We start from the raw sequence: 14,263 nt of genomic DNA, 5'->3' as shown, positions 1-14,263 counted from the left end.
ACCACCAACATATTCTGCTGCACTATATCTATATATGCAAAGCTAATTCTGCTGGGTAATGCAAATTGAAACATTATTGCATAGTATGTGATTTTGAAGTACTTTTTTAAGTTTTGAATGATATAGACCCAGTGTAATCTTTGTGGAATGCCTGGTTGTTGTTTTAAGGTAATTTATTGCCTGGCATTTGAGGGGGTGCGGTGTGGGTACAGATTTCAATTATTGCTTTCACTTATAATAGTTTTCTACTTAAGTCCAGTGGTGTAGGCTGTGCAAAGCCGTTTGGCTGTGCATTTATTGATCTAAGCGTGCATTTTTATCAAAGCGTGATAAAATTGACACATAACAGCAGCGTTCAATCAGCGATAATTTATCTTCAGCTGATATCGATTGGGAATTGACGTTTCTTCTCTTCTTGTCACCTACAGGTAATTACAATTGACTACAACCATCAACATATTCTGCTGCACTATATCTATATATGCAAAGCTAATTCTGCTGGGTAATTACAATTGACTACAACCACCAACATATTCTGCTGCACTATATCTATATATGCAAAGCTAATTCTGCTGGGTAATTACAATTGACTACAACTACCAACATATTCTGCTGCACTATATCTATATATGCAAAGCTAATTCTGCTGGGTAATGCAAATTGAAACATTATTGCATAGTATGTGATTTTGAAGTACTTTTTTAAGTTTTGAATGATATAGACCCATTGTAATCTTTGTGGAATGCCTGGTTGTTGTTTTTAAGGTAATTTATTGCCTGGCATTTGAGAGGGTGGGGTTTGGTTACATATTTCAATTATTGGTTTCACTTGTAATAGTCTTCTACTTAAGATCAGTGGTGTAGGCTGTGCAAAGCCGTTTGGCTGTGCATTTATTGATCTAAGCGTGCATTTTTATCAAAGCGTGATAAAATTGACACATAACAGCAGCGTTCAATAAGCGTTAATTTATCTTCAGCTGATATCGATCGGGAATTGAAGTTTCTTCTCTTCTTGTCACCTACAGGTAATTACAATTGACTACAACCACCAACATATTCTGCTGCACAATATCTATATATGCAAAGCTAATTCTGCTGGGTAATTACAATTGACTACAACCACCAACATATTCTGCTGCACTATATCTATATATGCAAAGCTAATTCTGCTGGGTATTTACAATTGACTACAACCACCAACATATTCTGCTGCTCTATATCTATATATGCAAAGCTAATTATGCTGGGTAATTACAATTGACTACAACCACCAACATATTCTGCTGCACTGTATCTATGTATGCAAAGCTAATTCTGCTGGGTAATTACAATTGACTACAACCACCAACATAATCTGCTGCACTATATTTATATATGCAAAGCTAATTCTGCTGGGTAATTACAATTGACTACAACCACCAGCATATTCTGCTGCACTATATCTATATATGCAAAGCTAATTCTGCTAGGTAATTACAATTGACTACAACCACCAACATAATCTGCTGCACTTTATCTATATATGCAAAGCTAATTCTGCTGGGTAATTACAATTGACTACAACCACCAACATATTCTGCTGCACTATATCTATATATGCAAAGCTAATTCTGCTATGTAATGCAAATTGAAACATTATTGCATAGTGTGTGATTTTGAAGTACTTTTTTAAGTTTTGAATGATATAGACCAAGTGTAATCTTTGTGGAATGCCTGGTTGTTGTTTTTAAGGTAATTTATTGCCTGGCATTTGAGGGGGTGGGGTGTGGTTACAGATTTCAATTATTGGTTTCACTTGTAATAGTCTTCTACTTAAGTCCAGTGGTGTAGGCTTTGCAAAGCCGTTTGGCTGTGCATTTATTGATCTTAGCATGCATTTTTATCAAAGCGTGATAAAATTTACACATAACAGCGGCGATCAATCAGCGTTAATTTATCTTCAGCTGATATCGATTGGGAATTGACATTTCTTCTCTTCTTGTCACCTACAGGTAATTACAATTGACTACAACCACCAACATATTCTGCTGCACTATATCTATATATGCAAAGCTAATTCTGCTGGGTAATTACATTTGACTACAGCCACCAACATATTCTGCTGCACTATATCTATATATGCAAAGCTAATTCTGCTGGGTAATTACAATTGACTACAACCACCAACATATTCTGCTTCACTATATCTATATATGCAAAGCTAATTCTGATGGGTAATTACAATTGACTACAACCACCAACATATTCTGCTGCACTATATCTATATATGCAAAGCTAATTCTGCTGGGTAATGCAAATTGAAACATTATTGCATAGTATGTGATTTTGAAGTACTTTTTTAAGTTTTGAATTATATAGACCCATTGTAATCTTTGTGGAATGCCTGGTTGTTGTTTTTAAGGTAATTTATTGCCTGGCATTTGAGGGGGTGGGGTGTGGTTACATATTTCAATTATTGGTTTCACTTGTAATAGTCTTCTACTTAAGTCCAGTGGTGTAGGCTGTGCAAAGCAATTTGGCTGTGCATTTATTGATCTAAGCGTGCATTTTTATCAAAGCGTGATAAAATTGACACATAACAGCAGCGTTCAATAAGCGTTAATTTATCTTCAGCTGATATCGATTGGGAATTGACGTTTCTTCTCTTCTTGTCACCTACAGGTAATTACAATTGACTACAACCACCAACATATTCTGCTGCACTATATCTATATATGCAAAGCTAATTCTGCTGGGTAATGCAAATTGAAACATTATTGCATAGTATGTGATTTTGAAGTACTTTTTTAAGTTTTGAATAATATAGACCAAGTGTAATCTTTGTGGAATGCCTGGTTGTTGTTTTTAAGGTAATTTATTGCCTGGCATTTGAGGGGGTGGGGTGTGGTTACAGATTTCAATTATTGGTTTCACTTGTAATAGTCTTCTACTTAAGTCCAGTGGTGTAGGCTGTGCAAGGCCGTTTGGCTGTGCATTTATTGATCTAAGCGTGCATTTTTATCAAAGCGTGATAAAATTGACACATAACAGCAGCGTTCAATCAGCGTTAATTTATCTTCAGCTGATATCGATTGGGAATTGACGTTTCTTCTCTTCTTGTCACCTACAGGTAATTACAATTGACTACAACCACCAACATATTCTGCTGCACTATATCTATATATGCAAAGCTAATTCTGCTGGGTAATGCAAATTGAAACATTATTGCATAGTATGTGATTTTGAAGTACTTTTTTAAGTTTTAAATGATATAGACCCAGTGTAATCTTTGTGGAATGCCTGGTTGTTGTTTTTAAGGTAATTTATTGCCTGGCATTTGAGGGGGTGGGGTGTGGTTACAGATTTCAATTATTGGTTTCACTTGTTATAGTCTTCTACTTATGTCCAGTGGTGTAGGCTGTGCAAAGCTGTTTGGCTGTGCATTTATTGATCTAAGCGTGCATTTTTATCAAAGCGTGATAAAATTGACACATAACAGCAGCGTTCAATTAGCGTTAATTTATTTTCAGCTGATATCGATTGGGAATTGACGTTTCTTCTCTTCTTGTCACCTACAGGTAATTGCAATTGACTACAACCACCAACATATTCTGCTGCACTATATCTATATATGCAAAGCTAATTCTGCTGGGTAATGCAAATTGAAACATTATTGCATAGTATGTGATTTTGAAGTACTTTTTTAAGTTTTGAATGATATAGACCCAGTGTAATCTTTGTGGAATGCCTGGTTGTTGTTTTTAAGGTAATTTATTGCCTGGTATTTGAGGGGGTGGGGTGTGGTTACAGATTTCAATTATTGGTTTCACTTGTAATAGTCTTCTACTTAAGTCCAGTGGTGTAGGCTGTGCAAAGCCGTTTGGCTGTGCATTTATTGATCTAAGCGTGCATTTTTATCAAAGCGTGATAAAATTGACACATAACAGCAGCGTTCAATCAGCGTTAATTTATCTTCAGCTGATATCGATTGGGAATTGACGTTTCTTCTCTTCTTGTCACCTACAGGTAATTACAATTGACTACAACCACCAACATATTCTGCTGCACTATATCTATATATGCAAAGCTTATTCTGCTGGGTAATTACAATTGACTACAACCACCAACATATTCAGCTGCACTATATCTATATATGCAAAGCTAATTCTACTGGGTAATTACAATTGACTACAACCACCAACATATTCTGCTGCACTATATCTATATATGCAAAGCTAATTCTGCTGGGTAATTACAATTGACTACAACCACCAACATATTCTGCTGCACTATATCTATATATGCAAAGCTAATTCTGCTGGGTAATGCAAATTGAAACATTATTGCATAGTATGTGATTTTGAAGTACTTTTTTAAGTTTTGAATGATATAGACCCAGTGTAATCTTTGTGGAATGCCTGGTTGTTGTTTTAAGGTAATTTATTGCCTGGCATTTGAGGGGGTGCGATGTGGGTACAGATTTCAATTATTGCTTTCACTCGTCTGCCTACGAGGAAACAGCTTTGCAAAGTGGGTAGCGGGGCGGTGACTGAGACGCTCTTTTATTCACATTCACACAAAAGGAATTCTTACCGCTGTGATTGGTGCCAATATAGGCGCATTCATCCTTACACCAATCACAGAGCATACTGTACTTTTGAATGTGAATAAAAGAGCGTCTCAGTCACCGCCCGCTACCCACTTTGCAAATCTGTTTCCTCGTAGGCAGACTTGCTGTGTGGATCTTCTCCGACCTTTCAGAAATCTCCTGATAATTTGCTCTCCGTTTCTGCCTTCGAAAACTTCTTCACAGGCCATACTGTTCCAGCTCATTGACACAGTTTCGTCATACAGTATTTGACCGGTAATTCTTTCATTTACGGTTTACAATTATTTATATACTGTACGTAAATGATGAATGTCCCTGTGCATTGCTCCATGGCCTATACAACTTATCCCGGTGTATTTTAAAATGTATACCATCTCTCACTCCATATCCGAGCGCTGCCACGTGCTGGGAGTTCACGGTCGGCGGCCATTTTGTCAGGTTGCTAAGCGATCCAGCTCGGTATACCGTAATGTGCATAGACCTCGCTTATCCCAATGTAATTGAGCTAGGGGATTGTGACGCTCCTTCAGCATTGCCCCCTGAACTGTGAAATGTATGCCATATTGTATCTCACTCCATATCCGAGCGCTGCCACGTGCTGGGAGTTCACGGTCAGCGGCCATTTTGTCAGGTTGCTAAGCGATCCAGCTCGGTATACCGTAATGTGCATAGACCTCGCTTATCCCAATGTAATTGAGCTAGGGGATTGTGACGCTCCTTCAGCATTGCCCCCTGAACTGTGAAATGTATGCCATATTGTATCTCACTACATATCCGAGCGCTGCCACGTGCTGGGAGTTCACGGTCGGCGGCCATTTTGTCAGGTTGCTAAGCGATCCAGCTCGGTATACCGTAATGTGCATAGACCTCGCTTATCCCAATGTAATTGAGCTAGGGGATTGTGACGCTCCTTCAGCATTGCCCCCTGAACTGTGAAATGTATGCCATATTGTATCTCACTCCATATCCGAGCGCTGCCACGTGCTGGGAGTTCACGGTCGGCGGCCATTTTGTCAGGTTGCTAAGTGATCCAGCTCGGTATACCGTAATGTGCATAGACCTCGCTTATCCCAATGTAATTGAGCTAGGGGATTGTGACGCTCCTTCAGCATTGCCCCCTGAACTGTGAAATGTATGCCATATTGTATCTCACTCCATATCCGAGCGCTGCCACGTGCTGGGAGTTCACGGTCGGCGGCCATTTTGTCAGGTTGCTAAGCGATCCAGCTCGGTATACCGTAATGTGCATAGACCTCGCTTATCCCAATGTAATTGAGCTAGGGGATTGTGACGCTCCTTCAGCATTGCCCCCTGAACTGTGAAATGTATGCCATATTGTATCTCACTCCATATCCGAGCGCTGCCACGTGCTGGGAGTTCACGGTCGGCGGCCATTTTGTCAGGTTGCTAAGCGATCCAGCTCGGTATACCGTAATGTGCATAGACCTCGCTTATCCCAATGTAATTGAGCTAGGGGATTGTGACGCTCCTTCAGCATTGCCCCCTGAACTGTGAAATGTATGCCATATTGTATCTCACTCCATATCCGAGCGCTGCCACGTGCTGGGAGTTCACGGTCGGCGGCCATTTTGTCAGGTTGCTAAGCGATCCAGCTCGGTATACCGTAATGTGCATAGACCTCGCTTATCCCAATGTAATTGAGCTAGGGGATTGTGACGCTCCTTCAGCATTGCCCCCTGAACTGTGAAATGTATGCCATATTGTATCTCACTACATATCCGAGCGCTGCCACGTGCTGGGGGTTCACGGTCGGTGGCCATTTTTAGTGTGCATAGAACTCGCTTATCCACATAGGCCCCTGTGTTTTTAACTACTATATTGAGATGCACATTTCTAGGCCTACAGTATTTAATATACAGTAAGCAGCATTGTTGTTAGGCAATAATTGAAGAATTTACATACAGTACTGACATGTACTGTATGTAATGCTTGTACATCATGTCAGTCGACCCTTATGCTGTACACTACTGTAAGTCTCACAGGGCCCATGCACTTCCAAGGAGGGTTATTTACTGTACTGTATCTGTTTCATACAGGAAACTAATTGCAGTCCATAACACTAATATTAAGCCCACTCCATTATCCACTCCTCCCCTGTGTATTAAACACCCCCTACCACCCTGGAAGTCATGTACCAGGGCCCCTTCATTCAGCACAATGCCCCCTTCTACAGTTTAGTGTTCTCCTTCCTGCCCCATCTGTGCAGTAAAGGAATAATTAGCAGAAATTATTTCTCCAGGTCCTACTGTACATACTGAGCGAAAGATAGAACCCCCCCTATCCCCCGCGGAGCATCAAAGCTGCCGCTGATAGCTCCCCCCACCCCTTCCGCTGGTGAGTGGGTAGGGGCCCCAGTGCATTGCTGTGTCCAGGGGCCCACACTGCTGTTAAGATGGCTCTAGTAATTGAGCTAGGGGATTGTGACGCTCCTTCAGCATTGCCCCTGGACTGTACCATACTGTATCTCACTCCATATCCAAGCGCTGCCACGTGCTGGGAGTTCACGGTCGGTGGCCATTTTGTCAGGTTGCTAAGCGATCCAGCTCGGTATAACGTAATGTACATAGACCTTGCTTATCCCGGTGTACTACAGGTATGTGCAGTAGTACTGAATGATTGCTATCACTTGTGGTGAAACACCTATCTTATCAAATACAGTAACTACTGTACAGTATAGTTGTTCGCACAGGTGATGGTAATCATACTGTATATTTAAACTGAAGTCCGTAACAGAGCATTCTGTCCCTCCTGCAGAGGTTCTTGTTGGGAGGCACAGGGAAAAAAGGCAAATACTGTACAGTATTTGCACTTTACTGTTGTGCACTTTATTTGAAAATGTACAGTTGTTTGCTATTTTTAGCATGCTGTGCTTTACATGTTTTCTTATTGTGGTTTTTATATTTTTAGACAAAAGACAAAGAATGCAGACTACCAGATTTTACGGGAGTGCCAAAACCCACCCATCAGTGGCACCGAAACTTGCTGCAGTAGTCCCACAAAAGAAGAAGAAAACTGCCAAGGCGGCTCAGAAAGAAAATGTGGTGAAACCACGAAAAAATGCCAAGGCAAAGAATAATACGTTTGAGCTGATATGTGGTGTGGCATATGATGTAATTGTTCCATCTCCTGCAGATCACAGTGTTCAGCCAATGAATCTGGAAATACCGGTGCTAGAGGACGTGACAAACACGCTGCATCAGGAAGCTTCTTTTTTGGACCATGTAGCCACCCCTGGACAAGAAGACATGACACATTCACCACGAAGAAGGTTGCATTTCACAGATGTGAACACCAAAGTGCAGGACTGCCAGTGTACCTGTCCTGTTTTACTAAAGGAGCTACTCAGTAAGGTGACCAATATGGAGTCAGAAGTTGGTGGACAGGTCAATCAGCTGCAGACCGATGTGGCTGGCCTTAAAGAAGGCATAAAGGAACAGATGGTAGAAGCCATGAAGAAAGTCATTGAACAAACGAGGGAAGAATGGCAAGTTGGAGTTTGCCGCACCATCATTGCAACACACCACCAAGCGGTTCAAGTCAGCGGCCTGGACGACCGAGGCCTGGAGGACCGCAGAGGAGGCCTGGAGGACCGCAGAGGAGGCCTGGAGGACCGCAGCGGACTGGACGAAGTCAGCGGCATGGACGACCACAGAGGAGGCCTGGAGGACCGCAGAGGAGGCCTGGAGGACCGCAGAGGAGGCCTGGACGACCGCAGAGGAGGCCTGGACGACCGTAGAGGAGGCCTGGGGGACCGCAGCAGCGGACTGGACGAAGTCAGCGACTTGGACGACCGCAGAGGAGGCCTGGAGGACCGCAGAGGAGGCCTGGAGGACCGCAGAGGAGGCCTGGACGACCGCAGAGGAGGCCTGGAGGACCGCAGAGGAGGCCTGGAGGACCGCAGAGGAGGCCTGGACGACCGCAGAGGAGGCCTGGACGACCGTAGAGGAGGCCTGGGGGACCGCAGCAGCGGACTGGACGAAGTCAGCGACTTGGACGACCGCAGAGGAGGCCTGGAGGACCGCAGAAGAGACCTGGAGGACCGCAGAGGCCTGGACCACAGCAGCGGACTGGACGAAGTCAGCGACTTGGGCGAACGCAGAGGAGGCCTGGAGGACCGCAGAGGAGGCCTGGAGGACCGCAGAGGAGGCCTGGAGGACCGCAGAGGAGGCCTGGAGGACCGCAGAGGAGGCCTGGAGGACCGCAGAGGAGGCCTGGACCACAGCAGCGGACTGGACGAAGTCAGCGACTTGGACGACCGCAGAGGAGGCCTGGAGGACCGCAGAGGAGGCCTGGAGGACCGCAGAGGAGGCCTGGAGGACCGCAGAGGAGGCCTGGAGGACCGCAGAGGAGGCCTGGAGGACCGCAGAGGAGGCCTGGACCACAGCAGCGGACTGGACGAAGTCAGCGACTTGGACGACCGCAGAGGAGGCCTGGAGGACCGCAGAAGAGACCTGGAGGACCGCAGAGGCCTGGACCACAGCAGCGGACTGGACGAAGTCAGCGACTTGGGCGAACGCAGAGGAGGCCTGGAGGACCGCAGAGGAGGCCTGGAGGACCGCAGAGGAGGCCTGGACGACCGCAGAGGAGGCCTGGAGGACCGCAGAGGAGGCCTGGAGGACCGCAGAGGAGGCCTGGAGGACCGCAGAGGAGGCCTGGAGGACCGCAGAGGAGGACCGCAGAGGAGGCCTGGAGGACCGCAGAGGAGGCCTGGAGGACCGCAGAGGAGGCCTGGACCACAGCAGCGGACTGGACGAAGTCAGCGACTTGGACGACCGCAGTGGAGGCCTGGAGGACCGCAGAAGAGACCTGGAGGACCGCAGAAGAGACCTGGAGGACCGCAGAGGAGGCCTGGAGGACCGCAGAGGAGGCCTGGAGGACCGCAGAGGAGGCCTGGAGGACCGCAGAGGAGGCCTGGAGGACCGCAGAGGAGGCCTGGAGGACCGCAGAGGAGGCCTGGACGACCGCAGAGGGCTGGACGACCGCAGAGGCCTGGATTCAAGTGTGCTGTTGCCAGGAACACCAATGATGACCAGCACACCTGCTCACAGGCCACTTCGCAATACATTCGGAGGCTCTCTGAACAATATTGCCCTGGCTGTCATCTCAACTTCCCTGGACGACCATCTGTACAGAGCTTCAAATGGACATATTCAGAAATATGCATATTCTCTGTTCCAGCACCATGTACGGTACGACAAATACTTGACGTGGGCCAATCGTGTGAACTTTGATGGTTCCAAGGGCAAACTTCCGCTGCCCAAAAATCTGGTACATGACATCATGGCTAGGTGTGAACGCCGCGTGAGGATTGGTGATCCAGAAAAGAGGAAGATAAGGGATACCATAAACTCTGTGCTGAGAACGAAGAGGAAAATGACTTGGAAGCTCGACTATGATGAAACCAGATCATTACCTACCTCCTAGCTTCAGCACATCAGCTTCACACAGCTGAAGCTAAAAAATTGTGTCAATGTACCTGTATGACCTGTACATTTTCTGGGGCTGCATGCACTGTGCTGAATCCACTTGGAGCAGCTTGGTTACTCAAAGGGGAGTGCATGAACTTGGCTCACCACATTCCTGGTAATGTAAGGGCCTGTTACAAGTTGCCCCTTTTATTCCTGTTGATTTTTTGGGCGCTGCTGTATCTATCCAGTAGCAGCCGAGTCCATTGTGCTGTGTCCATCTGGGGCCTTGGGCTGCGTTTCCATCCAGGGGCTGCTGTTGTCAGTCCTCTATTCTGGTGTCCGTATGCGACAGTGTTAAAAAGCAAAAGACAAAAACGAAAAATAATTCAAAAAAGCAAAACCTAAAAATAAAGTACAAAAACCATTACCCCGCACCACCACCACAAAAAAATAAATTATAAAAATGTTAAAGTTGATATTGTTACTGTATTTGTGCTGTTACCTTTTGATTAAAGTACCGTACAGTATGTGTGATGTTGGCTTTATTACAATACAGTACAGTATGTGTGATGTTACATGTTCCAAATGATTTTGTCCGTAAATAAAGTGTTTCTTAAAATAAACATGACGTGGTTTCCAATGTTTGTATTCCCAACTTCCTGTACTGTATAAATTAGTACTACTGTATGATGGGAATTCAATTAAGAGTGGTATACTGTATGTAAAACAACTTGGTTAGGCATCTTGCATTTCATATTTTAATAAAAACCACAGGAAACTTCTATTTTTAAAAGTTTATTGAAGAAAAAAAAGGTGTTTTTTTTAAATAAAGTTTGAAAGTTAATTAAAACAAAAAAGTAGTTTGTTCTTCGTTACATTCTTTTCTTGTGTATATAGATATCTGTGGAAAAAAAAAAAAAAAGTATTAAAGTAAAGACACTCATGTTCATTTGTTTTCCAAGAAAATTTGTGGAACCACACAGCCCAGCAATAAGTCATGCTGGGCTGTGTGGTTCCACAAAAGGCATGCGGTCCAAAGTGAAATAGTGGTGTCAGTGGTCAGCACTTTGACACGCTAACATTTGTGGAACCACACAGCCCAGCAATAAGTCATGCTGGGCTGTGTGGTTCCACAAAAGGCATGCGGTCCAAAGTGAAATAGTGGTGTCAGTGGTCAGCACTTTGACACGCTAACATTTGTGGAACCACACAGCCCAGCATTAAGTCATGCTGGGCTGTGTGGTTCCACAAAAGGCATGCGGTCCAAAGTGAAATAGTGGTGTCAGTGGTCAGCACTTTGACACGCTAACATTTGTGGAACCACACAGCCCAGCAATAAGTCATGCTGGGCTGTGTGGTTCCACAAAAGGCATGCGGTCCAAAGTGAAATAGTGGTGTCAGTGGTCAGCACTTTGACACGCTAACATTTGTGGAACCACACAGCCCAGCAATAAGTCATGCTGGGCTGTGTGGTTCCACAAAAGGCATGCGGTCCAAAGTGAAATAGTGGTGTCAGTGGTCAGCACTTTGACACACTAACATTTGTGGAACCACACAGCAATGCCTGACACACATAAAATGCCTGACACACACAAAATGCCTGACACACACAAAATGCCTGACACACACATGCTGGAGGGAAAACACATGTTTGCCAAACAGTCGACAGCACATGTCGGCCAGATGGCCGACCAAACTTGCTCCAAATCACCCCAAACTGGACAGAAAGCACGCCAGCACACTCAGGAGGTACACCACAGCTAAATTACGAGAGAATTTCATTACAAACAGCCAGATCTTGCAGATTATCTGCCAGATAATTGTATGGTGTACAGTATGCCTATCTTATACAGTAGAAAAAGATACTATACAATGGAGTACAATAACAAACATTTATTAAAAAAAAAAAAAAATTTTTAAATGATCTTAATAACAAATTAAAAAAGTGGTCCACTAAGAGGTGGACCACCACCCGCAGGAGCAGAACGGCACGCTGCAACTGTTCTGTGGGAAAAAAAGGACAGTATTACAAAACAAATACTGAATACTTTACAGTGTAGTAATGGCAATACAGTACTTTACTCTATATTAGACAATCTTGTTATTTACAATGTACAGTACTGTATTGTCAGTACAGTAAATCAAACACTACTGTATGCTGTCGAGGTAATTTAAACATTGCTTTAGTTTACCTCTTGTATAAGTGGGCTGCTGCCTGCCCGCTTCTGGGCCAGCCCACCTATCTTGCCCCTGTCTGGGGCCCCCATAAATCATTGGCACTATATTGGAGAAAAAAAAACATTTAGTCACATTCAAATACTATACAATTATTACTGTATACTGTAGGTACAGTATTATACTGTATTGCTGGTATTCAAAATATAAAGTACTGTACAAGAGTTTAGCTTCAATAGGTCATAAACAAATTGTCAAAGGAATAAAACACCACAGTACAAATACTGTAGACATTTACTGTATGTATTAGCAGTCATGACATTTCATGACCGCTTCAGAAAAAAGAGGGTTACAGTACTGTAGGTGGTGTTGTAGGGAGTACTATCAATAATAGTGGACTGTACTCAGAGCCAGCCATAAATAATATGATTCCCTAGTCAAGTTTTTGGATGCTGCCCCCTTGCACAGACGCTATTTCCGCCTCTGATCCTGTACCCCTTTCCCAGCACCATCACCCCTCAACCATAGCAGTCCTCATTTTGGTGCTCCTCCAACCTACAGTACTGTATGTTTAAAATAGCAACAGTGTGCACATTCGGTGTGCATCCCAAAACGGTGCATGTTCTTGCTGGGAAGGGGCATGGACACACAGTAATTCCCCAATCTGAAATGACGCCACACAGTACTGCAACTTTATTCACAACATATCATGCAATAGTGTCTCTTATTCTCGTTATGCTTGCTTCGCTCGCCATGCGGTGGGCACGGTGCCTCGCTACGCTCTGCACACTATTATATCAGTAGTCAGGAAAGGCAGCATGCATTTGTGGAGTGAAGAGGGTGAAAAAAGAGAGAAAGTACAGTATGTACTGTAAGGTTATGTCAGAGGGTGTGAAGATGATCAGCTCAGTGTTATACATGTTACAGTAAGTTAGAATACAGTACAGTGCATTATGTATTTATATTTTATTACCAGGTGTCTCCTCCACTGGTTGGCGACGGACTGTAAAAAGATAAAATACAGTTAGTCATATCAGTTTGACTTAAAATAATGTTGGAGAAAAAAAATACTGTAATTACAGTACCAACTATTGCTACTGTACAGTATATTTACCAAAAATGTATTCTGGCTCGTCGTCTGTGGGTAAAAGAGAAGAATATTATAAGATACAGTATACAGTAAAAAGTATAGTAATAGTACACTAGTGTCCAGGCCCAGTGTCAGGTGGGTAAAAAAAGGTATGCTTGTGACAGGCATGGTGATTCCAAGGGACCCCACCGAGACCATCAGAAAATTTGTGAGTGACCCGTATGCCGGTGATTATGACTAGAATAAGGTAGCAACTCTTTTTTCTTTTGAATTATGTATACTGTACAGTACTGTATGTGCATATTGTACAGTACACTTAAAATATTTAGCAGTTACTGTAGTGTTATTTTTGGGATGACAGTATTAGCATACTGTAAGCATCCAACTGAGGCCCCCAAACAGATGCCGCCACTAGGTACAGTACGTGCCTCTCGTGCCTAATGGGAAATTCATCACTGACAGTATCTAGAGAGATGAATGGAGAGACAGTGACAAGGGGTGAGAGAGAGAGAGAGAAATTGAGTAAGATGGGTGTTTTTTTTAGAACAGGATGTTGTCCATACAGTAGCAACCAATCAAATATTACCTACTGTACTGTATTATCGTCTGTAAGTGTAACTAGATACTGTAAATGTTAATGTGGGATGTGATCGGTTGCTACTGTATGGGCAATATCACCAGTTCAAACAAAAACAATTTTCATCAGATTTCTACGCATTTGCCAGAAAAATCTGATGAAAAGTGCTACTCTGATGGCATTAGATCAATGTCAGTAATAATTCTTACCACTAAATGCAGCAGCATCATCATCATCATCCTCCTCCTCCTCCATGGCCTGTTCCAGTGTAGGGCCTGTGAAAAAAAACATTAATGTGAAAAAAAAAAGGTTCATTCCAGGAAATACACATACCCTCCAACATGACCCGCCCCACTAGGTACAAAATGCTCTGGTTCTGGACTTCCCTCTTAATTTATTATTGCC

At 43.7% G+C, this 14,263-nt stretch overlaps 1 protein-coding gene across 2 annotated transcripts; it reads left to right on the top strand.

Annotated features, from left to right (window-relative positions):
• Positions 1–4,007: 4,007 nt before the first annotated feature.
• On the top strand, positions 4,008–9,922 carry LOC134911118 (uncharacterized). Of its 2 annotated transcripts, XM_063919488.1 has the most exons (3): positions 4,008–4,078; positions 4,792–4,842; positions 7,516–9,922. In XM_063919488.1, exon 3 carries the CDS (start codon positions 7,530–7,532, stop codon positions 9,837–9,839), a length of 2,310 nt encoding a protein of 769 aa, XP_063775558.1. In that variant the 5' UTR covers positions 4,008–4,078; positions 4,792–4,842; positions 7,516–7,529; the 3' UTR covers positions 9,840–9,922. The 2 variants fall into 2 exon arrangements, with proteins under 2 accessions (XP_063775558.1, XP_063775559.1); XM_063919489.1 differs by lacking the exon at positions 4,008–4,078 and having other exon boundaries at positions 4,718–4,842.
• The last annotated feature ends 4,341 nt before the right edge of the window (positions 9,923–14,263 follow it).

This window comes from Pseudophryne corroboree, chromosome 4 (assembly GCF_028390025.1).
Source record: "Pseudophryne corroboree isolate aPseCor3 chromosome 4, aPseCor3.hap2, whole genome shotgun sequence".
NCBI classification, from domain to species: domain Eukaryota; kingdom Metazoa; phylum Chordata; class Amphibia; order Anura; family Myobatrachidae; genus Pseudophryne; species Pseudophryne corroboree.
This window is presented reverse-complemented; position numbering and strand designations above follow the sequence as displayed.